The sequence below is a fragment of the Anomaloglossus baeobatrachus genome, chromosome 3 (assembly GCF_048569485.1).
Source record: "Anomaloglossus baeobatrachus isolate aAnoBae1 chromosome 3, aAnoBae1.hap1, whole genome shotgun sequence".
Classification (NCBI taxonomy): Eukaryota; Metazoa; Chordata; class Amphibia; order Anura; family Aromobatidae; genus Anomaloglossus; species Anomaloglossus baeobatrachus.
Window position 1 is genome coordinate 134715173 of NC_134355.1, and position 27605 is coordinate 134742777.

The 27605-nt window shown below is 49.4% G+C and overlaps 2 protein-coding genes across 6 annotated transcripts in view; one reads left to right on the top strand and one right to left on the bottom strand.

Moving 5' to 3' along the window:
* The window catches only part of GEMIN6 (gem nuclear organelle associated protein 6), a 45213-nt gene extending 43967 nt beyond the window's left edge, over nt 1-1246 (bottom strand). Inside the window, exon 1 of one of the 2 annotated variants that reach the window (XM_075339482.1) lies at nt 1059-1105. Coding sequence is in view for 1 of the 2 variants with exons in the window: in XM_075339479.1 (XP_075195594.1) it covers nt 1195-1201 (7 nt within the window). In the remaining variant the exon portion in view is untranslated. Of the gene's footprint in view, nt 1-1058; nt 1106-1194 lie in introns of those variants that run through there. The other variant, XM_075339479.1, reaches the window with a different exon arrangement.
* On the top strand, nt 881-27039 carry SRSF7 (serine and arginine rich splicing factor 7). Of its 4 annotated transcripts, none has more exons than XM_075339473.1 (8): nt 881-1031; nt 6058-6238; nt 20870-21046; nt 22483-22557; nt 24609-24710; nt 24803-24850; nt 25927-25980; nt 26397-27039. In XM_075339473.1, the coding sequence occupies exons 1-8, from the start codon at nt 1007-1009 to the stop codon at nt 26449-26451; spliced, it is 717 nt and encodes a 238-aa protein (XP_075195588.1). In that variant the 5' UTR covers nt 881-1006; the 3' UTR covers nt 26452-27039. The 4 variants fall into 4 exon arrangements, with proteins under 4 accessions (XP_075195588.1, XP_075195589.1, XP_075195590.1 ...); XM_075339474.1 differs by having other exon boundaries at nt 25927-25959; XM_075339475.1 differs by having other exon boundaries at nt 20870-21022.
* The last annotated feature ends 566 nt before the right edge of the window (nt 27040-27605 follow it).

Here is a 27605-nt window from a genome sequence, read left to right on the forward strand (position 1 = left end):
GTTCAAGACACCAGTTACTTATTTAAATCTGTGAAAATTGGCTGTGTGACCACTTTGATGCCAGTTTTGATGCTCTTTGGGCCAGGCTGTAGTCACTTGAATTTGATTAGGGGCATCACTAGATATGCAATTGTCCTGTTAGATCAGTGGCCCAAAGCCATTTAACCCTTTCACTAATATACTTTGGTGCCCACTTTGATGCCCATTTTTTGCCAGTTTTATAATTTTTGCAGCTGATTTTGAGTGTGTTTATATTAGGGCACATCAGTGCATTGTATTTTATTATTGTGATGTGTTATTTTTGTTGTTAAACCTGAAAAAAACCCGAAGAATACTAAATTGCCGAATAGAAACCAACTTCAGCATCGTTCCAAACAGACCGTGCACCAAGCGCCCGTACTTGTCATCCTGGGCTGATTAAGTCCCTTTAAAATCAAACGTGTTTCCTGTAGCAACCAATCACAGCTCAGTTTCCATTCGTTTAGACGCCCTATTACAAATGAAAGTTTCTTGTGATTGGCTGCCAGAGGTAACAGACAGCAACTTTTTTTTCCCCTTTCCTCAAATTGTACCGCACCGTGTTCCTAGGAGCAGTCAGACAGGACAGAACAGCGGAATGTATGTACTGGTGTGAGGAGCCGCGCCCCCAGAGCGGCGCCATTACTGCGCTCTAGCCGTAATTTTGACTGCAGAACAACAAAGGCGCAGCACGGGCTCCACGGGCACGGGCTCCACGGGCACGGGCTCCACGGGCACGGGCTCCACGGGCACGGGCTCCACGGGCACGGGCTCCACGGGCACGGGCTCCGACCCCGCCCCCTCCTAGTTACCAGGTAACTGCAGAAAAGCGCGTTCTTCCAGAAAAAAGGAGGAGCTGTGGGTGACGTAATCGGCCGCTGCCCAATAGCCGGCTACAACGACCGTTGGTGCGCTGATAAAGAGCGGGAGTCGCGCGGCTGCGCTCTAGATACAGCGGCGTTGCAGCGATATTTTGCGGTGTGCGGACATGTCGCGGTACCGGTACAGTGGCGGTGAGTACGGGGTAGTCAGGGCGGCACCTGCGGCGGGCGGGTTTCTACTGGCTGTGGCAGCGCGTTCGGCTTGTGGTCGCCATTTTGCAGTGTGCGCGGTCACGTGTTTGGCGCTTTGTGCAGCGCTGCCAGGTAATGGCGGGTCGGGGTGTGTTCCTCTTACGTTGCATGTGCTCGGTATGTCGCTGTTCCCCCGGTGCCCCGCTGCCTCTCCTTCGTTTTTTACGATGATGTGGGTGTGCTAATCTGCCTGGGCTAACGAGCGGCCGGAATAACGCCACCTGCCCGCCCCGCACATGCAGGCTTTGTCCGGGCCTCCGGCTCAGTGCGCCACACGGTGATCGGCATCGATTGGAAGTCAGACGTGTGGGGAGGAGGCCTCCTCTCCTGGCCGGCGGCCCCTGCACTTCTCCCGGCGTACGCTGTACTGGAGGCCGAGGGCAGACTTGTGACGCCCAGAGTCCGGCGGTGGCCCCTGGCTTTGTGGCCTGCCTTAATGTGGAGGCCCGGGTGTCTCGGCGGTGGCCCCTGGCTTTCTGTATCCCGGGTTAATGTTGTGGAGGCTCGGGTGTCTCGGCGGTGGCCCCTGGCTTTCTGTATCCTGGGTTAATGTTGTGGAGGCCCGGGTGTCTCGGCGGTGGCCCCTGGCTTTCTGTATCCCGGGTTAATGTTGTGGAGGCCCGGGTGTCTCGGCGGTGGCCCCTGGCTTTCTGTATCCCGGGTTAATGTTGTGGAGGCCCGGGTGTCTCGGCGGTGGCCCCTGGCTTTCTGTATCCTGGGTTAATGTTGTGGAGGCCCGGGTGTCTCGGCGGTGGCCCCTGGGTTAATGTTGTGGAGGCCCGGGTGTCTCGGCGGTGGCCCCTGGCTTTCTCACTCCCGGGTTAATGTTGTGGAGGCCCGGGTGTCTCGGCGGTGGCCCCTGGCTTTCTCACTCCCGGGTTAATGTTGTGGAGGCCCGGGTGTCTCGGCGGTGGCCCCTGGCTTTCTGTATCCCGGGTTAATGTTGTGGAGGCCCGGGTGTCTCGGCAGTGGCCCCTGGCTTTCTGTATCCTGGGTTAATGTTGTGGAGGCCCGGGTGTCTCGGCGGTGGCCCCTGGCTTTCTGTATCCTGGGTTAATGTTGTGGAGGCCCGGGTGTCTCGGCGGTGGCCCCTGGCTTTCTGTATCCCGGGTTAATGTTGTGGAGGCCCGGGTGTCTCGGCGGTGGCCCCTGGCTTTCTGTATCCTGGGTTAATGTTGTGGAGGCCCGGGTGTCTCGGCGGTGGCCCCTGGCTTTCTGTGTCCTGGGTTAATGTTGTGGAGGCCCGGGTGTCTCGGCGGTGGCCCCTGGCTTTCTGTATCCCGGGTTAATGTTGTGGAGGCCCGGGTGTCTCGGCGGTGGCCCCTGGCTTTCTGTATCCTGGGTTAATGTTGTGGAGGCCCGGGTGTCTCGGCGGTGGCCCCTGGCTTTCTGTATCCTGGGTTAATGTTGTGGAGGCCCGGGTGTCTCGGCGGTGGCCCCTGGGTTAATGTTGTGGAGGCCCGGGTGTCTCGGCGGTGGCCCCTGGCTTTCTCACTCCCGGGTTAATGTTGTGGAGGCCCGGGTGTCTCGGCGGTGGCCCCTGGCTTTCTGTATCCTGGGTTAATGTTGTGGAGGCCCGGGTGTCTCGGCGGTGGCCCCTGGCTTTCTGTGTCCTGGGTTAATGTTGTGGAGGCCCGGGTGTCTCGGCGGTGGCCCCTGGCTTTCTGTATCCCGGGTTAATGTTGTGGAGGCCCGGGTGTCTCGGCGGTGGCCCCTGGCTTTCTGTATCCTGGGTTAATGTTGTGGAGGCCCGGGTGTCTCGGCGGTGGCCCCTGGGTTAATGTTGTGGAGGCCCGGGTGTCTCGGCGGTGGCCCCTGGCTTTCTGTATCCCGGGTTAATGTTGTGGAGGCCCGGGTGTCTCGGCGGTGGCCCCTGGCTTTCTCACTCCCGGGTTAATGTTGTGGAGGCCCGGGTGTCTCGGCGGTGGCCCCTGGCTTTCTCACTCCCGGGTTAATGTTGTGGAGGCCCGGGTGTCTCGGCGGTGGCCCCTGGCTTTCTGTATCCCGGGTTAATGTTGTGGAGGCCCGGGTGTCTCGGCAGTGGCCCCTGGCTTTCTGTATCCGGGGTTAATGTTGTGGAGGCCCGGGTGTCTCGGCGGTGGCCCCTGGCTTTCTGTATCCTGGGTTAATGTTGTGGAGGCCCGGGTGTCTCGGCGGTGGCCCCTGGCTTTCTGTATCCTGGGTTAATGTTGTGGAGGCCCGGGTGTCTCGGCGGTGGCCCCTGGCTTTCTGTATCCCGGGTTAATGTTGTGGAGGCCCGGGTGTCTCGGCGGTGGCCCCTGGCTTTCTGTATCCTGGGTTAATGTTGTGGAGGCCCGGGTGTCTCGGCGGTGGCCCCTGGCTTTCTCACTCCCAGCTTTGTTTGCCGTCACTAAACTGGAGCCTAAAGGCTTTACAGTCTCCCTACTGGGGGATACCTGGGCCCTGTGAAGTGCGTGTCCTCCTTAGGCTCTATTCACACCTCTTGCAGTGTCTGCGCAAACTTGTTGGTTTTTTTTTTTTTTCTTTTTTTTTTTTGTTGGGGTTTTTTTATTTATCAATACAAGGTGTGCTGCCAGAGGTTGAGAATGGTGGTGCTCCATGTCCCCCAGTCAGAGGATGATCAGCCTTCGCCCCAGTCAGCTCGTTATCAGGATTGCTGGGATGGCTAAGGCTCTGTGCGCACTAGACCGTCTTATCCGCGGATTTGCCGCGGAAATTTCTTGAGAAATGTCTGCAATCTTTGTGCAGACATTTCCCAGTAAATTCTATGAAAAAAAAATAGCTGTGCGCACGCTGTGGATTTTTCTCAAGAAATTTCCTTGAGAAGAATTTCTCAAGAAAATTTCTTGAGAAAATGAGCATGTCCATTATTTCCGCAGGTACCCTGCGGATTTCGGCAGTACAGCCTGCAAAATCCGCAGGGAACCACCCGCGGGAAAATCGCGGCAAATCCGCATGCGGATTTGGTGCGGATTTTTTCCGGAGGTCTGGAAATCTTTCACTCCCAGAAGTTTCTCAAGAAATTTTCTTGAGAAACTTCACATTTCTAGTGCGCACATAGCCTTAGGCTGCTTTCACACCTCCGTTTTTTCCTGTGTGGCACAATCCGGCGCTTTGCAGAAAAACCATTACTTTTTTTTTTTTGCCGCCGATTATTTTTTTTTATTTCTTGCATAGACTTACATTAGTGCCGTATTGTGCCGCATGGGCTTGCGTTCGGTCTGGTTTTTGCCGCATATGGCAGATTTAGCCAATGCAGCGGCCGGATGGAACGTTGCCTGGCACGTTTTTTTGTCCGGCAAAAAAACGCATTGCGCCGCATCCGGACGATGCGGCGCGATTTGCAATGGATGCCGCATGTGGTTTTTTTTCCACTGCGCGTGCTCAGTAGCCTGCCGCAAGCGGCAAAAACCGGACGGGCCGCATGTCAAAAACTTATGCAAAGGATGCGGTATTGTCGCCGCGTCCGTTGCATAGGTTTTAGAGCCTGAGTGGCCGGCTCTGCTAAAACCGGAGGTGTGAAAGCAGCCTAAGGCTACTTTCACACATCAGTTTTCTGTATTCAGGCACAGTCCTTTTTTTTCCTGATCCAACGGATCCTGAAAAAAAAGTGAAAACCGTATCCATCGGATCCGTTTTTTAACGGATCCGTTATGCCGGATCCGTTAAAAAACGGATCCGGTGGATACGGTTTGCATCCGTTTTTGCATCCTTTTCGTCCGTTTTTTGGCTGGATCCGTTTTGTTAATTACATTGGAGCATGCTCAGTTTAGAAAAACGGATCCGGCGGCCGCATCCGTTTTTTACCGCATTACGCCGGATCCGGCGTCCATAGGCTTCTATTGTAAAACACGCCGTATCGTGCCGGATCCGGCGCGATGCGTTTTTTTTGCCGGACAAAAAAACGTTGCAAGCTACGTTGCCTCCGGCCGCCGCATTAACTAATTAACTAATTAACGGCCGCCGCATTGAGAGAGAGAGAGAGAGAGATTCAGTAGAGCAAGCCGGATCCTGTCTATCAGCACGCCAGCGTTCACCTGCGTTTGCGTGCTGTTTAGTCAGGATCAAGTGACTTGCAGTATTTGGACGCAGCTCAAAAACGCTACAAGTAGCGTTTTTGAAAGATGTTAAAAAACTGCAAGTCGCTGGATCCTCACTATAACACACGCTAACGCAGGTGAACGCATGTTAACGCGAGTCCATTGCAAATGCATTGAAATGAAAACTCATTTGCACTGGATCCGTTTTTCCGCTAAAAAAACGTTATGGACGGATGTTAAATAAACGTAGTGTGAAACCAGCCTTAGCTTGGTTCACACCTCGAGCACCCACCTCACTTCATACCATTTTGTTTCTGCCTGTGGCTGATACGATATTGTAGTTTGTGTTGTTGTTTTTCTCCATTCACTTCAATGGGACTTAGCTGTTGTTACAGTTGACACAACCACTACTGGAAGTACAGAACACTGGTAACAATGAAGGGAATCCATTGTGGTGACTCTGTGGGGTTTAGTTTTGATCTAGCCCTTCCCCCATGAATCTAATATTGATAACACCATTCATTCTAAGGCTATGTGCGCACAGTGCGTTTTTCGCGGCGTTTTGCGCGTTTTTCGGGTGCGTTTTTGGCCTCAAAACTGCATGACTTTGCTTCCCCAGCAAAGTCTGAGTTTTAATTTTTGCTGTCTGCACACAACTTTTTTTTAAGCTGCGTTTTTGAGATTAAAAAAAAAAATGGACATGTCAATTCTTTCCTGCGTTTTTCTGCGTTTCCCCCCATGCAATGCTTTGGAAAAACACAGCCAATATGCACCAAATCGCTGTAAAAACGCATGCGGTTTTGTGCGGTTTTAGCGGCCAAAAATGCAGCATGTGCACATAGCCTAAGGAACCATTTAACCACTTATGTAATCTTGTATCAGTTGCATGGTTCACATTGACTTTTCTGAATAGTTTTCTATACATTTTAACTCTTGTTTTTCAGAAGCAAAAGTTTACGTCGGTAATCTAGGAACTGGTGCAGGCAAAGGAGAGTTGGAGCGTGCCTTTAGTTACTACGGGCCTCTGCGTACAGTCTGGATTGCCCGGAACCCTCCTGGGTTTGCTTTTGTAGAATTTGAAGATACACGGGACGCTGAAGACGCTGTGCGAGGATTGGATGGGAAGTATGTGCTTTGCTTTTTTTTAATCTTTAGCATATCTATTCATTTTCGCACTTCACTATCTACTAAAAATATATATATTATAGTGCTAAAATGCTGTAAACATGTGGGAAATTGTTCTATTATGTTACAGCATCACTTTTAAAATGTCAGGAACCACAGCAATCCCATGTGGACTGGCAGTGTTCCTGGTTGCTCTCCTTTAAAACTAATTGGGCTTGCAGAGACTCCAAACGTGCAATTCTTGTAATTTGTAATGGAAAACTTGATGTGTATGATAGAATCCTAGCTGGGAGTGTCAGCAGCCAGATACCTACTGATGTTTAAAGGGGTTGTCCAGGTTTGGGGTGACAGCATCCTCTGTGTGACTACAGACTTCTAAATCTTTTCAGAGTGCAATGTGTAAGCTGTATTCTCAGGAGCAAGCAGCAAGCGCAGGTGGTCATGTGACCACAAGTATATTATTTGTGCAATTGCACACGTCTAGTCGGCACATCTGCATGTAAACAATTCGCTTACTTGCAGTCACATAATTGTCCATTTTCACCACCATCACAGAACAGTCCTGACAGCATGTGGTTTGCATGCTGAGGATGCAAATGGTTTTACTCGGTGACTGTTAAAGGATTTTCGTATATGATCTAAAGCCAGTGCTATGCTGGCACTATCAGGCTGATCCTATACATACCTGTAGTGGTCAGCTCAGATGTAGAAGTTTTCAAATCCAAGAAAGTAAAGTTTATAAAATCGACAGCTTCTTGCGTGACAGCAGCTGAGGAGCAGATAAAATGTGTGGGGAGGAATTCATAGTTGTGCTAATTCTAATGGGGAGGGGATAAGTATTATACAATTGATTTAACTTCACTAGCAGGACCTGTGTAAGCTCATACCCATGTGACCAGAAGGGGGCGGGGCCTCAGCAAACAAACATGTTGCTTCCTAGTATCAGCTTTGTTTACTGAGGCCGCGCCCCTTCTGATCACATGGGTATGAGCTTACACAGGTCCTGCTAGTGAAGTTAAATCGATTGTATAACACTTAGAATTAGCATAACAGGGGGAAGGGATAACTATGAATACCCGTCAGATATTATCTGATCCTCAGCTGCTGTCACGCAAGAAGCTGCCGGTTTTAGAAACTTTACTTTCTTAGATTTCAAAACCTACACATCTGAGCTGACCACTAAAGGTATGTAGAGAATCGGCCTGATAGTGCCAGTATAGCACTGGCTTTCCGTTATATACGAAGATCCTGGTGAATGTTTCCTTTAACTATAATCCCAAATCTGAAAAAAAAACATTTTAAAGCACCACGTCAGCTTTTCATAGGGGAGTGCTAACATGCTATTCATTGCCCAGCGTCATTGGTGGTGAATTGCAGGGCTGTGGAGTCGGTAAACCAAACCTTCGACTCCGACTCCTCAATTTCTCTTGCTCCGACTCCTACATATATTGCTTTTAGTTAGGTGAAAAATTTATTGTAATACATGACCATTTGTATGTGAACATCAGACATTTAATAATTTTTATGATACAATAATCAAGATATTTGGATAGAACATAAAATATATTTATTGCAATACAACTTTAGAACACAAACTGTAATTGTAAATATGTAATACACTATGTAATATACAGTAGACTACATATATATCTTGTGTGTGTGTGTATATATATGTATGTGTGTGTGTGTGTGTGTGTGTGTGTGTATATGTGTATGTATGTATGTATGTATGTATGTATGTGTATGTATATATATATATATATATATATATATATATATATATATATATATATATATATATATATATTACATATTACATATTACATATTTACAATTTATTAGTTTTGTGTTCTAAAGTTGTATTCCAAAACATATATTTCTTCAGCGCTCTATTGGGAGACCCAGACGATTGGGGTATAGCTACTGCCCTCCGGAGGCCACACAAAGCACTACATTAAAAGTGCAAGGCCCCTCCCCCTCTGGCTATACCCCCCCCCCCCCCCCGTGGTATCACGGGTTCTCCAGTTTTAGCTTTGTGTGCGAAGGAGGTCAGACATTCCATGCATAGCTCCACAGATTTTAGTCAGCAGTAGCTGCTGACTATTTCGGATGGAAGAAAAGAGGACATATATAGTGTCCCCAGCATGCTCCCTTCTCACCCCTGGATGGTGTTGTAAGGTTGAGGTACCTATTGCTGGTACAGGGCTGGAGCCTGACATGCTGTTTTCCTTCCACATCCCCTGGTAGGGCTCTGTGGAAGTGGGATCCTGCCGGCCTCTCAGCTCTGACGCCGGGCTCCATCCACAGACCCATTAGAACCTGATGGAGACGGAGCAGGAGTACGATCAGGGACAGGCCCTGCATCATACAGGTACTCTGTGTCCCCGGCAGGCACAGACACACTCCGGGCTGGCTGGGTGTTGTAGTGCGCCGGGGACCGCAACGTTGGAGTTAGTGTCCCTACAGATTACTGGGGGATTTTTTGTGTATGGGAACGCAGCGCCGACCCCCTCTGGACCGGGCGGCGCTGCTGTGACTTGTGGTGCGCCGGGGATCCGCCGTCCGCGCTTTTACGGCGGCGGCGGTTATAAATTGAGTCCCCGGCTTTTTGGGCCTAGGACGCCGGCAGCTCCGATTCGTTCCCGCCCCCACCCTGTCATTCAGGGTAGGGGAGAGACGCTGTTCGCTAGCAGCGACGAGGGCTGGAGCCTGATTTACATGCTCCAGCCCTCACACTAGGCACAGAGGGAAGCAGGCTTCCCGCTCTTAGCCAGGAACGCCCAGGGCCCGCCCCCCTTCTCTCTCAGGACGCCGGCAGCCATTACATGCAGTCTGGCTGGAGGAAGGACGCAAGGCTCTGGGAGACCTGGACTAGGGGCTATCTGGCGACCACACACCCGCTTTTTAAGCGGGCGGTAAGCGATTTTTCTGTGCTGGTCCCTCTAGTGCCTCACGGTGTATCGGTGTACTGTGGAAGCAACAACATGCCATCCTCAAAACGCAAGGCTGCCAAGGCTAGGGCTGTGTATACTGCGTGTGCTGCATGTGGGGCTAATCTACCAGCAGGCTCCGATGACCCCCATTGTGTGCAATGCTCCGACCCGGTGCTGCTTCGCCAGCCGGAGTCAGGAGAGGTAGTGACCCAGGCTGAGACGCTTGTAAGTTCTGCCCCGGTGACAGGGACAGACTTTGCAGTTTTTGCGGATAATATGTCTGTGTCTATGGCAAAAATCCTTGAAACCTTGCAATCTATGCATGGGGCTCAGTCTTTGGGCACGGCGAGGCCTCTGTCCTCAGGTCCCCCTCACTTGGAATTAATCCAGCCCACAGGGGGGTCCCCGGCTTCACAGGCCGAGGATTATGACTCAGATGATAGCCCCAGCCACCCTAAGCGAGCTCGCTGGGAAAGACCCTCGACGTCATCACACTGCTCAGGGTCTCAGCGCAATCAGTCTCCCTGTGATGTGTCTGATGAGAGTGATCAGGAATCCATTCCTGGAACCCCTCTCAACCTGGATACCCCTGATGGGGATGCCATGGTAAACGACCTTATCTCAGCCATCAATAGGCTGTTGGATATTTCTCCCCCAGCCCCTTCAGCAGAAGAGGCGGCTGCGGAGCAGGAGAAGTTTCGTTTCCTTTATCCCAAGCGTAACTTGAGTGCTTTCTTGGATCACTCTGACTTCAGAGAATCAATCCAGAAGCACGACGCTCACCCAGAAAGGCGTTTCTCTAAACGATCTAAAGATACGCGTTTCCCTTTCCCCCCTGAGGTGGTCAAGCGCTGGACACAGTGTCCAAAGGTAGACCCCCCGATTTCCAAACTCGCAGCTAGGTCCATAGTTGCAGTGGAGGATGGCGCTTCACTTAAAGATGCCAATGACAGACAGATGGACCTTTGGTTAAAATCTGTCTATGAAGCTATCGGCGCGTCGTTTGCTCCGGCATTCGCAGCCGTATGGGCACTCCAGGCTATTTCAGCTGGCTTAGCAAAAGTGGATGCTATCATACATCCAGCAGTGCCGCAAGTGGCGCACCTTACCACGCAGATGTCGGCGTTTGCGTCTTACGCTATCAATGCGGTCCTAGAATCTACCAGTCGCACCTCAATGGCGTCCGCCAATTCGGTAGTTTTGCGCAGAGCCTTGTGGTTAAAGGACTGGAAAGCAGATGCTGGTTCCAAAAAATGTTTAACCAGTTTGCCTTTATCTAGAGATAGACTGTTTGGCGAGCCATTGGCTGATATCATTAAGCAGTCCAAGGGTAAAGACTCCTCTTTACCACAACCCAGAACAACCAAACCTCAGCAGAAAAAGTGGCAGCAGAGGTTTCAGTCCTTTCGAGGTTCGGGCAAGACACCATTTACCTCGTCCAAAGGGACTCAGAGGACGCAAAGAAACTCAGATTCGTGGCGGGCTCACACGCGCCCCAAGAAAGCAAATGGAGGTACCGCTTCCAAAGCGGCTACCTCATGACTTCCAGCCCCCCCCCTCCGCATCGCCGGTCGGGGGCAGGCTCTCCCGCTTTTCCGGCTTTTGGATGTCACAGGTCAAAGACCGGTGGGTGACGGACATTTTGTCTCGCGGGTACAGAATAGAGTTCAATTCTCGTCCTCCAGCTCGGTTCTTCAGAACCTCCCCACATCCAGACCGAGCAGATGCTCTGCTGCAGGCGGTGGACTCCCTAAGAGCGGAAGGAGTGGTGATCCCAGTCCCTCCTCAGGAACAAGGGCAAGGGTTTTACTCCAATCTCTTTGTGGTTCCAAAAAAGGACGGCTCGTTCCGTCCTGTTCTGGACCTAAAACGGCTCAACAAACATGTGCACGCCAGGAAGTTCCGGATGGAAACCCTGCGTTCTGTCATTGCCTCAATGTCCAGAGGAGACTTCCTTGCCTCAATAGACATCAAAGATGCTTATCTCCACGTGCCAATTGCTACAGAACATCAACGTTTTCTACGTTTTGTGATAGGAGACGACCATTTTCAGTTCGTAGCTCTGCCATTTGGTCTGGCGACAGCCCCACGGGTCTTCACCAAGGTCATGGCGGCGGTGGTAGCAGTCTTGCACTCTCAGGGACACTCGGTGATCCCTTACCTAGACGATTTATTGGTCAAAGCTCCCTCTCAAGAGGCATGTCAGCACAGCCTGAATGCTACGCTGGAGACCCTACAGTCTTTCGGATGGATCATCAACTTTCCAAAGTCGATCCTATCACCGACTCAATCACTAACGTATCTTGGCATGGAGTTTCATACTCTAGCAGCGATAGTGAAACTTCCGCTGAACAAGCAGCGGTCACTACAGACAGGGGTGCAATCTCTTCTGCAGGGCCAGTTGCATCCCTTGCGGCGCCTCATGCATTTCCTAGGGAAGATGGTGGCAGCCATGGAAGCAGTTCCCTTTGCGCAGTTTCATCTGCGCCCACTTCAATGGGACATTCTCCGCCAATGGGACGGGAAGTCAACGTCCCTGGACAGGAAAGTCTCGCTTTCCCAGACGGCCAAGGACTCCCTACAATGGTGGCTCCTTCCCACCTCATTGTCTCAGGGAAGATCCTTCCTGCCCCCATCCTGGGCAGTAGTCACGACAGATGCGAGTCTGTCAGGGTGGGGAGCAGTATTTCTCCACCACAGGGCTCAGGGGACGTGGACTCCGCAGGAGTCCACCCTTCAGATCAATGTTCTGGAGATCAGAGCAGTGTATCTTGCTCTACTGGCCTTCCAACAGTGGCTGGAAGGAAAGCAGATCCGAATCCAATCGGACAACTCCACAGCGGTGGCATACATCAACCACCAAGGAGGGACGCGCAGTCGGCAAGCCTTCCAAGAAGTCCGGCGCATTCTAATGTGGGTGGAGGACAGAGCATCCACCATATCCGCGGTTCACATCCCAGGCGTAGAAAACTGGGAAGCGGACTTCCTCAGTCGCCAGGGCATGGACGCAGGGGAATGGTCCCTTCACCCGGACGTGTTTCAGGAAATCTGTCGCCGCTGGGGAGTGCCGGACGTCGACCTAATGGCATCCCGGCACAACAACAAGGTCCCGGCATTCATGGCGAGGTCGCGCGATCAAAGAGCTCTGGCGGCAGACGCCTTGGTTCAAGATTGGTCGCAGTTTCAGCTCCCATACGTGTTTCCGCCTCTGGCGCTCTTGCCCAGAGTGCTACGCAAGATCAGATCCGAGTGCAGCCGCATCATACTCGACGCTCCAGACTGGCCGAGGAGGTCGTGGTATCCGGATCTGTGGCATCTCACGATCGGTCGACCGTGGTCACTGCCAGACCGACCAGACTTACTGTCCCAAGGGCCGTTTTTCCATCAGAATTCTGCGGCCCTGAACCTGACTGTGTGGCCATTGAGTCCTGGATCCTAGCGTCTGCAGGATTATCTCAAGGAGTCGTTGCCACAATGAGACAAGCTAGAAAGTCGAATTCGGCTAAGATCTACCACAGAACGTGGAAGATTTTCTTATCCTGGTGCTCTGCTCAGGGAGTGTCTCCCTGGCCATTTGCATTGCCCAAGTTTCTTTCCTTCCTGCAATCGGGGTTAGAAAAGGGCTTGTCGCTCAGCTCCCTTAAAGGGCAAGTTTCGGCACTATCCGTGTTTTTTCAGAAGCGTCTAGCACGTCTTTCTAAGGTGCGCACGTTCCTGCAGGGGGTCTGTCATATTGTGCCCCCGTACAAGCGGCCGTTAGATCCATGGGATCTGAACAGGGTACTAGTTGCTCTCCAGAAGCCGCCCTTCGAGCCTCTGAAGGAAGTTTCCTTTTCTCGGCTGTCACAGAAAGTGGCGTTTCTTGTTGCGATCACATCGCTTCGGCGAGTGTCTGAGCTGGCAGCTCTGTCATCCAAGGCTCCCTTCCTGGTGTTCCACCAGGACAAGGTAGTGCTGCGCCCTATTCCGGAGTTTCTCCCTAAGGTCGTATCCTCTTTTCATCTTAATCAGGATATATCCTTGCCTTCTTTTTGTCCTCATCCGGTTCACCGGTATGAAAAGGACTTACGTTTGCTAGATCTGGTGAGAGCACTCAGAATCTACATTTCCCGCACGGCGCCCATGCGCCGTGCCGATGCACTTTTTGTCCTTGTCGCTGGTCCGCGCAAGGGGTTGCAGGCTTCTAAAGCCACCCTGGCTCGATGGATCAAAGAACCAATTCTAGAGGCCTACCGTTCTGCGGGGCTTCCGGTTCCTTCAGGGCTAAAAGCCCACTCAACCAGAGCCGTGGGTGCGTCCTGGGCATTACGTCACCAGGCTTCGGCTCAACAGGTGTGCCAGGCAGCTACCTGGTCCAGTCTGCACACTTTCACCAAGCATTATCAGGTGCATACCTATGCTTCGGCGGATGCCAGCTTAGGTAGAAGAGTCCTGCAGGCGGCAGTGACACCCCCGTAGGGGAGGGCTGTTTTTTTGCAGCTCTAACATGAGGTATTTCTTTACCCACCCAGGGACAGCTTTTGGACGTCCCAATCGTCTGGGTCTCCCAATAGAGCGCTGAAGAAGAAGGGAATTTTGTTACTTACCGTAAATTCCTTTTCTTCTAGCTCTTATTGGGAGACCCAGCACCCGCCCTGTTGTCCTTCGGGATGTTTTTTTGTTGTTTGCGGGTACACATGTTGTTCATGTTGAACGGTTTTTCAGTTCTCCGATGTTATTCGGAGTTAATTTGTTTAAACCAGTTATTGGCTTCCTCCTTCTTGCTTTGGCACTAAAACTGGAGAACCCGTGATACCACGGGGGGGGTATAGCCAGAGGGGGAGGGGCCTTGCACTTTTAATGTAGTGCTTTGTGTGGCCTCCGGAGGGCAGTAGCTATACCCCAATCGTCTGGGTCTCCCAATAAGAGCTAGAAGAAAAGGAATTTACGGTAAGTAACAAAATTCCCTTCTTCTTTGTCGCTCTATTGGGAGACCCAGACAATTGGGTGTATAGGCTATGCCTCCGGAGGCCGCACAAAGTATTACACTCAAAAGTGTTAAGCCCCTCCCCTTCACCCCACGGGCTCCTCAGTTTTTTTGCTTTGTGCGAAGGAGGTCAGACACGCACGCACAGCTCCATAGATGGGTCAGCAGCAGCTGCTGACTATGTCGGATGGAAGAAAAGTGGGCCCATATAGGGCCCCCAGCATGCTCCCTTCTCACCCCACTCTTGTCGGCGGTGTTGTTAAGGTTGAGGTATCCATTGCGGGTACGGAGGCTGGAGCCCACATGCTGTTTTCCTTCCCCATCCCCCTCAGGGCTCTGGGTGAAGTGGGATCTTACCGGTCTCCAGGCACTGAGACCGTGCTCCATCCACAGCATTTAAGACTCTGCTGGATAGGAGCCGAGTATCGTTCAGGGACATGGCCCTGCTACTTGAAGGTACTCTGTGTCCCTGTGGGGACCGCGCACAGCAACACTCCAGCATTGCTGGGTGTGCTAGTGCACCGGGGACCGCGGCGCTGACCGGGTTAATGTGCCATTACACACTCAGCGTCGCTGAGTGTGTTTATGTAGGGGGACTACCGTACTACCGCCGCCGCCATGTTTTTAACACTGAGGCGCGGCTGGGACTTGTAGTGCGCCGGGGACTTCCGCGCGGCCGCGCTTTTATGGCAGCCGCGCTTATTACTTGAGTCCCCGGCTTGTACGGCCTAGTGTTTTCTCCTCCCGCCCACAGCCCTGACAGGCAGGGGAAGGGCGGGACGCTTTACAGACGAGCTGCAGTGAGGGCTGGAGCATGCTTTGCATACTCCACTCCCCTCACTGCACTGTGAGGCACCAGTTCCCGCACTTTCTAAGGGTCACGCCCACGGCTTCCTCCTCTCTCAGGACGCCGGCAGCCGTGCCATTACACACTCAGCATCGCTGAGTGTGTTTATGTAGGGAGACTACCGCGCTGACCGCCGCCGCCATGTTTTGACACTGAGGCGCGGCTGGGACTTGTAGTGCGCCGGGGACTTCCGCGCGGCCGCGCTTTTACGGCGGCCGCGTTTATTACTCGAGTCCCCGGCTTTTGCGGCCTAGTCTTTCTTCCTCCCGCCAACAGCCCTGACAAGCAGGGGAAGGGCGGGACGCTGCACAGGATGAGCAGCACTGAGGGCTGGAGCATGCTTTGCATACTCCACCCCCCTCACTGTCCTCTCCTCAGAAGCCGGCAGCCATTCCTGTCAGCTCCTTGAATGCTGCAGAGGGGGACAAATTCTGACAGACCCAGGCAGGGACCCTGGTGGGCTCACAACCGCTTTATGCGGGGGGTATGCAGCATCTGTGGTGCTAGCCACATTTGTGCAGGAGTGTAATTTTAAATCATATGTTTATAAGATATGCTTTACACTGTATGGTGCACAGTTGATTCTGTATATATATTGTGTTGCTCAGGGAAGTCAACAGCATGGCGCCCATAAAAGGCAGGAGCGCCAAACCACAGGCTTACTATGCTGCCTACGCCGCATGTACGACCCCTCTGCCGGCAGGATCCACTGAGCAATCCAGACCGGTATCTCAGCACAGGGGCACTGTTGAATCATTGCTCCCTGGCCCACCTCAGTTGGACCAGAGGTCTCCCCGGGGTGTCTCATAGATCCCAGAGTGAGGTCTCTGATACAGACCCCAGCCCCTGACTGTCTAAGCGAGCTCGCTGGGAAATTCCCTCGACATCTTCATATTGGTCAGGGTCTCAGCGGGGGGAATCCCTGGATGATGAAGCGGAGACAGCTGATCAGGATTCTGATCCTGAGGCCGCTCTCAATCTTGATACGCCTGACGGGGACGCCATAGTGAACGATCTTATAGCGTCTATCAATCAAAGATGCCACTCACAGGCAGATGGAGCTCTGGTTGAAATCCATCTATGAAGCTATCAGCGCTTCTTTTGCACCAGCATTTGCAGCCGTATGGGTGCTACAAGCTATCTCAGCAGGTCAAGCGCAAATTGACGCAGCCACACAGACGTCGGCATTTGCGTCTTACGCTATTAATGCTGTCCTGGACTCTGCGAGCCGTATGGCGGTTGCTTCCGCCAATTCGGTGGTACTCTGCAGGGCCTTGTGGCTACGGAACTGGAAGGCAGATTCTGCTTCCAAAAAAGCGTTTAACCAGTTTGCCAATTTCTGGCGACCGACTGTTTGGCGAACGTTTGGATGAAATCATCAAACAATACAAGGGAAAGGATACATCCTTACCCCAGCCCAAACCGAACATACCCCAACAGAGGATGGGGCAGTCGAGGTTTCGGTTCTTTCGGGGCGCGGGCAGGTCCCAATTCTCCTCGTCCAAAAGGCCTCTGAATAGATCAAGGGCTCTCCGATTCATGGCGGTCTAAGTCAAAAAGACCACCGGAGGTGCCGCTACCAAAGCGGTTTCTTGATGGCTTTCGGTCTCCTCAATCCGCATCCTAGGTTGGTGGCAGGCTTTCCCGCCTTTGCGACTCCTGGCTGCCAAGGGTAAAAGACCGTTGGGCGAGAGACGTTCTGTCTCACGGTTACAAGTTAGAGTTCGCCTCTCGTCCCCCGACTCGATTCTTCAGGTTATCCCCGCCTCCCGAGCGAGCCGAGGCTCTTCTGCAGGCGCTGGGCACCCTGAGGGCAGAAGGAGTGGTGGTCCCTGTTCCTCTTCAGCAACAGGGTCACGGGTTTTTCTCCAACCTGTTTGTGGTTACAAAGAAGGACGGGTCTTTCCGTCCTGTCCTGGACCCGTAACTGCTCAACAAACACGTATAGACCAGACGGTTCCGGATGGAAACCCTCCGCTCCGTCATCGACTCAATGTCCCCAGAAGATTTCCTTGCATCGATCGATATCAAAGATGCTTTTCTCCACGTACCGGTGGCTCCAGAGCACCAACGCTTCTTGCGCTTCACCATAGGAGACGAACACCTGCAGTTCGTGGCACTGCAGTTCGGCCTGGCTACAGCCCCACGGGTTTTCACCAAGGTCAGGGCTACAGTAGTTGCGGTCCTCCACTCTCAGGGTCACTCGGTGATCCCTTACTTGGACGATCTGCTGATCAAGGCACCCTCTCAGGAGGCATGCCAACACAGCCCCGACGCTTCTCTGGGGGCTCTCCAGGGTTTCGGGTGGATCATCAATTTTCCAAAGTCAAATCTGACACCAGCCCAATCGCTGACATATCTTGGCATGGAGTTTCATACCCTATCGGCGATAGTGAAGCTTCCGCTGATCAACAAGCGTTCACTACAGAAAGGGGTGCAATCTCTCCTTCAAGGTCAAGCACACCCCTTGAAGGGCCTCATGCACTTCCTGGGGAAGATGGTGGCAGCAATGGAGGCAGTTCCTTTCGCGCAGTTTCACCTGCGTCCTCTTCATTGGGACATCCTACGCAAATAGGACAGGAAACCGACGTCCCTCGACAGGAACGTCTCCCTCTCTCAGGCAACCAAAGCTTCCCTTAGGGGGTGGCTTTCTTCCCACTTCATTATCGCATGGGAAATCCTTCCTACCCCCATCCTGGGAGGTGGTCACGACGGACGCGAGTCTGTCAGGGTGGGGAGCAGTCTTTCTCCACCACAGGGCTCAGGGTACGTGGACTCAGCAAGAGTCCTCGCTTCAGATCAATGTTCTGAAGATCAGGGCAGTGTATCTTGCCCTAAAAAGTGTTCCAGCAGTGGCTGGAAGGCAAGCAGATCCGAATTCAGTCGGACAACTCCACAGTGGTGGCTTACATCAACCACCAAGGCGGAACACGCAGTCGGCAAGCCTTCCAGGAAGTCCGGCGGATTTTGATGTGGGTGGAAGCCACGGCCTCCACCATCTCCGCAGTTCACATCCCGGGCGTCGAAAACTGGGAAGCAGACTTTCTCAGTCGCCAGGGCATGGACGCAGGGGAATGGTCTCTTCACCCGGGCGTGTTTCAGGAGATCTGTTGCCGCTAAGGGAGGCCGGACGTCGACCTAATGGCGTCCCGGCACAACAAGGTACCGACGTTCATGGCACGATCTCACGATCACAGAGCTATGGCGGCAGACTCCTTAGTTCAGGATTGGTCGCAGTTTCAGCTCCCTTATGTGTTTCCTCCGCTGGCACTGTTGCCCAGAGTGTTACGCAAGATCAGGGCCGACTGCCGCCGCGTCATCCTCGTCGCTCCAGACTGGCCGAGGAGGTCGTGGTACCCGGATCTGTGGCATCTCACGGTCGGCCAACCGTGGGCACTACCAGACCGACCAGACTTGCTGTCTCAAGGGCCGTTTTTCCATTTGAATTCTGCGGCCCTCAACCTGACTGTGTGGCCATTGAGTCCTGGATCCTAGCGTCTTCAGGATTATCTCAAGAGGTCATTGCCACTATGAGACAGGCTAGGAAACAAACGTCCGCCAAGATCTACCACAGGACGTGGAAAATTTTCCTGTCATGGTGCTCTGCTCAGGGTTTTTCTCCCTGGCCTTTTGCCTTGCCCACTTTTCTGTCCTTCCTTCAATCTGGACTTGAAAAGGGTTTGTCGCTTGGCTCCATTAAGGGACAAGTCTCAGCGCTCTCTGTGTTTTTCCAGAAGCGCCTAGCCAGACTTCCACAGGTACGCACGTTCCTGCAGGGGGTTTGTCACATCGTTCCTCCTTACAAGCGTCCGTTAGAACCCTGGGATCTGAACAGGGTGCTGATGGTTCTTCAGAAACCACCGTTCGAGCCAATGAGGGATATTTCTCTTGCACGCCTTTCGCAGAAAGTGGTTTTCCTAGTAGCAGTCACTTCACTTCGGAGAGTGTCTGAGCTAGCAGCGCTGTCATGCAAAGCCCCTTTCCTGGTGTTTCACCAGGACAAGGTGGTTCTGCGTCCGGTTCCGGAATTTCTCCCTAAGGTGGTATCCCCCTTTCATCTCAATCAGGATATCTCCTTACCCTCTTTTTGTCCTCATCCAGTTCACCAATGTGAAAAGGATTTGCATTTGTTAGATCTGGTGAGAGCACTCAGATTCTACATTTCTCGTACGGCGCCCCTGCGCCGCTCGGATGCACTCTTTGTCCTTGTCGCTGGCCAGCGTAAAGGGACACAAGCTTCCAAATCAACCCTGGCTCGGTGGATCAAGGAACCAATTCTCGAAGCTTATCGTTCCTCGGGGCTTCCGGTTCCCTCAGGGCTGAAGGCCCATTCTACCAGGGCCGTGGGAGCGTCCTGGGCCTTGCGGCACCAGGCTACGGCTCAGCAGGTGTGTCAGGCAGCTACCTGGTCGAGCCTGCACACTTTCACGAAACACTATCAGGTGCATACCTATGCTTCGGCAGATGCCAGCCTAGGTAGGCGAGTCCTTCAGGCGGCGGTTGCCCACCTGTAGGACGGAGCCGTTACGGCTCTATTATGAGGTATTATTTACCCACCCAGGGACTGCTTTTGGACGTCCCAATTGTCTGGGTCTCCCAATAGAGCGACAAAGAAGAAGGGAATTTTGTTTACTTACCGTAAATTCCTTTTCTTCTAGCTCTAATTGGGAGACCCAGCACCCGCCCCTGTTTTTTTGTGTACACATGTTCATGTTGAATGGTTTCAGTTCTCCGATATTCCTTCGGATTGAAGTTACTTTAAACCAGTTTATAATTCTTTTTCCTCCTTCTTGCTTTTGCACCAAAACTGAGGAGCCCGTGGGAGCACGGGGGGTGTATAGGCAGAAGGGGAGGGGCTTAACACTTTTGAGTGTAATACTTTGTGCGGCCTCCGGAGGCATAGCCTATACACCCAATTGTCTGGGTCTCCCAATTAGAGCTAGAAGAAAAGGAATTTACGGTAAGTAAACAAAATTCCCTTCTTTATGTTCTATCTAAATATCTTGATTATTGTATCATAAAAATAATTAAATGTCTGATGTTCACATTGTACTACAATACATTTTTCGCTTAAATATAAGCATTAGACTAAATGTTGTTGTTTGGTAAAATATTCAGCACATTCTGCATTGTACTACTGTCCCCAATTTATTATATATTGTCGGAGTCGGTGCATTTTCTACCGACTCAGACTCCACCAAAATGAGCTCCGACTCAGACTCCATAGCCCTGGTGACTTGTGTACCTGTCGTCAGAGCACATGATCAGAAGTCACCGCACTTCTGTGCACTAGACTTCCCTGGAGCTGGGACACAGGCTTCACAGTGCGCATGACCGGAAGTGCGATAACTTCTGATCATCCGCTCTGACCCTAAGCCCGGTGTCTGAGAGGTAACAATGGACACAGGTATGCACGTCACCACCAATGATGCTGGGCATTGTGAGTGCTAACATTCTAAGAGGGCGGAATGAGTGTATTAACTAAAGCTCTTGTGACTAGTCCCTGCACTCATTAGCATGCTAAGAGGGCGGAATGAGTGTATTAACTAAAGCTCTTGTGACTAGTCCCTGCACTCATTAGCATATCTTAAAGGATCACTATATATTAGCATATCATAAAGGATACTATTTCAAAAGATCTCTTTATGCTACTATATACTGGCACAGTTAGGTAGGAATTAGAAATATGCACCGAGAACTGCTCGTGGTTCTGGGTGCATATTGCACCTGACAGGTTCCCTTTTAGGCTCCACCTTTACTTTTGGGTACACTTGTGTTTGGAATCACTCCATGAATTGTGTTTTAAACTGAGGGTAGTTGAAAACACAATGTATAGCTTCATTTTAATATGTTTAAAATTTTTTTTTTTTTTTATCTTTTTACAGGTTTATTTGCGGTTCAAGAGTAAGAGTAGAGCTATCCACAGGCATGCCCCGACGATCTCGCTATGACAGACCCCCGGCACGTCGTCCTTTTGACCCAAGTGATAGATGTTATGAGTGTGGTGAAAAGGGTCACTATGCTTATGACTGCCTAAGGTACAGCCGACGAAGGAGAAGCAGGTACACTAGGTTTTTTGATGAGTGGCCAGATGTTGAGATACACAAACTTGCAGTGATAGTCCTCAAGAAGCAGGTGTTTTTAATGGGTATAATGAAGAATATGGGACTCAGTGCAATATTAGGCCAGAGAGGGGGCTGCTAGGTTCATACTATAGAATAGATGTTTGCATGCACAAATGTCAGTCTCCGGGCAGTAGTATGAACAGGACCATCCAGCGCAGTTTAATATGCAGAATATAGTTATCTTCAGCTTATTTACTGAAACGCAAGATTTCTATAAAACACACAAATACACACACACACACACACACACACACACACACACACACACACACACACACACACACACACACACACACACACACACACACACACACACACACACACGTTCTAAAGGCAAATTTACTGGCAAAATGTCAGCGATAATGCTTTCTTTTGCCCTAAGGCTAAATGTTTGACGTGTTTGAATTAAATGTTGATAAAAACGTAGTTTGTATGCATGTGCTTACAGCGTATAGTGAATGTGAAGGGAAAGTGGGCTGGTGATAGCGGGGGAGGTTGGGAGCATTTATTAGCGATTATGGCTGATTGTAACAGAAAATAAGCTGTTGTAGTTAATGCAATGTATAGTGGACTGCTGCTCTTTTTTTATGCATTATGGCTTATGTGATGACTTTGCACTGTTCAAATATATTAATAATCAACCTGGTCAAAACCTTACAGGTTTCTTCGTTTGAGTCAGTCGACTTGATTCAGAATGTCACGAGCCTTAAGATTTCATGCTGAGGCGCCTTGCAAATCCAACCTTATGATTCTGCTAGACCTTGAGGTGATCAGCATAAGAGGCCAGATCCCCTCAAGCCTTCTACAACTAGATCATCCTTTAAGATTCTGTAGAGGCCTTGAAATCTATGATCTACTGTGATCGCCGTATCTGAGTAATATTGGCAAACAATTGGGGCACCCCTCCGGTTTAGAAAAGAACTACAGATTGACCACATTCCTACCTAGAAAAAACGTCAATCAAGCCTCACCTGGCTCATATGGCTCAGTATGATCGTCGTTAGATTGAAGACCTACAGTAGATGAAGTGATCGGCTGGTAGATCCTTCTAGACCGTCTAGATCTTCTAGACCTTGAGGCCAAAGAGGGTCGACCTGCAGACTTGCAAGGTTTATTTACTACAAATTCTAGTCTTGTTTTTTATTTTATTTTCTCTTTTTTTTATTTTATTTTTTTATTTATTTCTGTTTGTTTTGTTTTTGTTTTTTAGTTTTAATTTTATTGTAAAGTGAAACTCCTTTTATTTAACCAGTTTCTCCTAGGTAGATCTATTCAAGGCAAATAGGTTTCCTGATATCAGACGCTCATTGCTGTCTGTAGGCTACCTAATTATCAATTTCTAAAGCTAAATTAATTTTACTTTCAACATTCAGATCAAGGTCTCGCTCTCACTCAAGATCCCGGGGAAGGCGATATTCTCGATCTAGAAGCAGGAGCCGAGGAAGGAGGTGAGTTTAATTGCCTTCCTATAATATTTGTATATATACACTCTACCCACAAAATGTTAGGGATATTTGTCTTTAGGGTGAAATTTCAGGATCCTAAAATGCACTAATGGACATGAAGGCAGAGCATTGCTCGCTATGTACAGAAGCCAGCCCATTCCTTGTTCCATTTTTAAAATGCGATAACAAAAGTATAATTTAAAACTTCAGTACAGTGGGACCTTGGTTAACGAGAACAATCCGTTCTTGGAGTGTGCTTGTTAACCAAGTAACTCGTTCAGCAAAGCAAAGATTTCCCATTGGAAATCATTACAATGCAGACGATTCGTTCCACAACTTGTTAAATGTCCCATCCTGTTCCCCTATTGTCATTCCACACACATACAAGCACGAATTATATGCTCACCTTACCTTCCGTTGCATCGCCGGTCTTCTGGGACTAGCTGTTCTCCGGTACGGGCTGTGTATCGGGTTACCATAACGACAAGGGAGGAACTTACGCTCCCAGCACACTGACGTCAAAGGCAGAGCCGCTTGCCTCTGATTGGCCAGCACGCTGCCTTTGAATAGCGGTGACAGGAAGTTCCTGCTTCGTCGCTATGGATGCCGATGCACGGAGCGGAGCGGCGAACTACAGGAGGCAGGCAATGAAACAGAAGGTACACATATTATATGCTCACCTTGCCTTCCGTTCCACCGCCGGCCTCATGGTACTTGTAGTTCGCCGCAAGGACGTCGCAATGTACCCGGGAACTACAAGAACCATGAGACCAGCGGTGGAAGGTAAGGTGAGTATAATACTGTATGTGCGTGTGTTTGTGAGTACATGTTTGTGTGGACTGAAAGTGCGGGTCAGAGCGCAGTGGATGTACGGAACCGGAAGTGTGTGCGGTGAGAATTTTGCTCGTACAGCAAAGCTTTCTCGTAAACCGGGTTACAAATTTACAGAAAGCTTTGCTTGTTAAGCGAAATTCTCGTTAAGTGGGTTACTCGTTAAGCGAGGTTCCACTGCATATAGTAACTTTTCATAATACTTCTATAGGTGGACCTGCACTCCAAGATGCATCTAATGGAGGTCTTGTTTTCTTTAAATTATAGTTGCTGATTAATTGTTCAGGGGTCTAAAAAGGACTGTCTCCAGGGTTTTGCTACCTTATCTGAGAGCAGCATAATGTAGAGATAGACCCTGATTCATGTATCACTTAAGGTGGCTTTACACACTGCAACATCGCAAACGACATCGCTGTAACGTCACCGGTTTTGTAATAGCGACCTCCCCAGCGACATTGCAGTGTGTGAAACACATCAGCGACCTGGCCCCTGCTGTGAAGTTGCTGATCGCTATACATCTCTCAGGACCATTCTTTGGTCCTTTTGTTTCCCGCTGTGCAGCATGATCTCTAGAAAGTCTGTGTGTAAAGGGGACTTTACAGCGACTTCGTTAGCGACTTCCCTTTCAAAAAGCTGCTTTACAACGTCCCCAATGACTAGCTAGGTCGTTCTACAGGTTCGGATCGCTGTTGCGTCGTTGGCCAGGTCTTCCTGTTTGACAGCTCACCAGCGACTCACCAGAGACTTTGTAGCGATCCCGGCCAGGTTGGGATCGCTGGTGGGGTCGCTAGAAAGTCTGTGTGTAAAGGGGCCTTTACTGAGCTGTTTGCTAGATCTGCAGCTGAGAAAACATTGATTTTTATCAAAATGACAGCAGTTATACAGAGCTCATGAATATGTTGGACTATCTGGCAGCACGTTAACTAGTCTTCTAATGATGATCTACTGCTGATTAAACGATTATTTTTATCAAAACTACACAGCAGCCCAGTAAGTAAAACACTGCTGGAATCAGGATCTCTGCCCCTATGTTATGCTGCTTTCATGTTGAGTGATAAATCTGGTGACAGATTCCCTTTTATTGCACTTTTATGCTTTTATCCCACAAAGTAGGACTTAACCTTCCTTGCAGTTAGTCATCATGGAGCACTAATTGCACACAGTAAATGATGCGGTTTTTCAGACTGTCTAAAGCTCGTCTTGTGCATTATTCTGTTTCCTAGGTCAAGGTCTGGATCTCCCCGTAGGTCTAGGTCTGGCTCACCTCGTAGGTCAAGATCTGGTTCTCCACGCAGAACACGATCTCCTTCGGTTAAAAGATCCAGGTAAGTGAAAATCTTATAACACAACCTGGACATGTGTAGTCTTTGCTTTTGATTACTTGGCAGTACATGTAAAATAACTGAACTGTTTTCAGATCTAGGTCTCGCTCAAGATCCAGGTCTGTTTCACGCCCTAGAAGCAGGTAAGAATGCTTGCGTAATGGTTTATTTAGATGTGCTGATTTCAGCCTAGTAGAGAGCAGACTGGCTATATCCAAGTGAATTTGCACTTGATTTACCAGTTTGCAGAAGCCATTAAGAAATTATGGGGACAGAATGGTTAATACAATTGTTCAGTCTCTATTTTCACAGCCTGTTTATTCAGCAGAAAAATACTGATCAGTCCTGCAGTTCAGCAAAATGAGATATTACAGATGCACTATAGCAATGTGGCTTATAAAGTAATTGACACCACTATGTATCATTTTTACCCCACTGTAAAATACAGTGTATACTGTAACAGAGGTAATTCTGACAGATGGTTCCCACCTCTGGAGACTGGACAAACCTCTGATATCAGTGGAGAATGGCTTGACTAATCTGTTCCTACATAGATGCAGTCAAATTGTATCCACTATGTCTGGGTTTACTGTTCTAAATGTGGTTACTTATAAATAAACACTACACTAAATACTACGATAAACACTTAAAGGGTTTGTCCACTACTCGGTCAACCCCTTCTCAATAGCTATAGTTTCTCGTACTAAATAACAGCCCGTACTCTCCTCCGGTGCGCCTCTCCATTGATGCTGGTGCCTACTCTCCAGGGATGTGCATGAATGGCCACAGGATTCACATGGCAAACAATCAGTGGCTGCTTAACTGGCTCTTCCATTGCCTATGAATGTAGCAGCTGCTGATTGGCTGTAGGGCTCCAGTTGCACGGCCTCTAATAGACCATATAGTAGAAACTTTGCTGTAACTGTAGAGAATATAAGCCTGCTCTCTGAACGAGGCAATATAGACATTGATAAGAGCTTGTCTTAAGGTAAAGAGGGGGGGTGCACCAATTACAATTTTGGGTGGTGCACAATCTAGCAGAATCTATCCATACTTAAAAAAAAATCAACCAATGCATTGTCAAGATGTTGCTGCATGATTGCTAACCTGAGTTTTGAAAGTACAGTGGGAATGGATCTTTAAAACCCTTTTAGCATAGGGTGACCTCTAGGATTGCTCATTGATGGGTCATAATTTTTTTTCCATTTTTAATTCCTAGATCAAAGTCAAGATCAGTTACTCCCAAAAGAAGGTCAGTTACTCCCAAAAGAAGGTATGTCCCATTTTCCTATTCCTCAACACACAAGCTAATGTCTATACCTGATAGTTCTTAATAGTTAAAGGAATCTGTCCCCACATTTGACCCATCCAACCTATTAGTATGGGCATACAGGATTTAGAATGCTGAATAAAGTCCTACCTGTCTGCTTCATAACAGATGCCTTGTGGCTAAATCCGCTCATCACTTTATGTAAATGAGGTGTTCCAGACTATGGGGGGGAGCTGCCGGAAGAGACCGTTCCCTTTAGGGCTTATTCTAATAGGTGTTTCCAGTGTGATGTTAAATAAAATAAATTACTGTACCTTTTAATGTTATCTTCACTTTTGATAAAATATCTATACATATCTTGGTGCCTCTGGGAAAGTCTGTTCACGTCAGATACTAATTGATTTGTCTCTTCTTTGCAGCCGCTCACCATCCCGGAGCCCACAAAGGAGCGTAAGCCCAGAGAGGAATGGCTAGCCTCTGCTTTTGTTTTTTTTACAGCATTGCTATGGCATTCTCTTGCCAGACATGCATACTTTTTTTCACCTTTTGAATTGTTTTAAAGTCACTTTGGTAGGCTAGCGTACAATGTATGTTATATCCTGTCATCTGAAAGTGAAACCTTTTTTGTATCTTTAAATTAAAAGTACTTGTTAAATGAATGACCTGTCATGACTAGAATTTCCTATCTGAAATGTGCAGGGATACTTGGGGGTGCATGAGGGAAACGATGCATTTTAAAACAAGTGTAATAAAATACTTGCCTGATGCACATGGCTACCTGCGCTCTTGAGTAAATAATTTGGATGTGATGTTCTTGACAGACTGGTGGCTCGCCTGACATGTACTGTAGCTGATCATTTGCAGTATGGTTTCTGGGTCCTATGTGGTTCTGCCCTAACATGATTCTGCTTTTTCATATTGTGTTCTATGAAGAGTTGTTGTGGTCTGTTTCTACCTGAGCAGCTTGTATAAAGGACCACCTCTCAAGCGGTCTATAGAGCTTTAAAACTGCAGATTTTGGAACTTAATACAAGATGTTCTAAATAAAGTTTTTTTCCAATATTGTTTGGTTTTTTTTTTTTAAATGCAATGTTTTAGTTTCTTTTGTTGGTTTAAAACCAGTGTGATTAAACCCTTATTTTGTAAAACAAACTTTAGGAATGTCCTTACATTAAAAAGAATCTGTCAGTTTTTTCTAAATAATCTGAGAGCATGTTGACAGACCCTGAGTCCAGCCATGTGTCACTAAGCTGATTAGTATAGTCTGTTTTTTTTTTTTTAATTTAATTTCTTTATAAACAAACCCAACAGTACAAAATCAGTTAATCTTATGTATAATGTGGATATCTATGGGGGCGATCAAATTCCATATACAGATACAGCTCCAAGTAATGTTCTTACCCCTCTAGCATGTAGGTTTGTGCATTTTGAAATTAAAAGGGAAGGTGAAAAAGAGAGAGGAAAGAAAATGAAAAGCACACCAACAAAGTAACTTACTCCACATCCCCCAACCAGGCTAGAAGGTGAGAACGAGAAGAGAAATAGGGGAATGGGGGAGGAGTAGAGAGGGGAGAAGTAGAGCTGTGAGAAAGGGAGGAAAAAAAGGAGGGAGTGGGAGTAACAGCCTG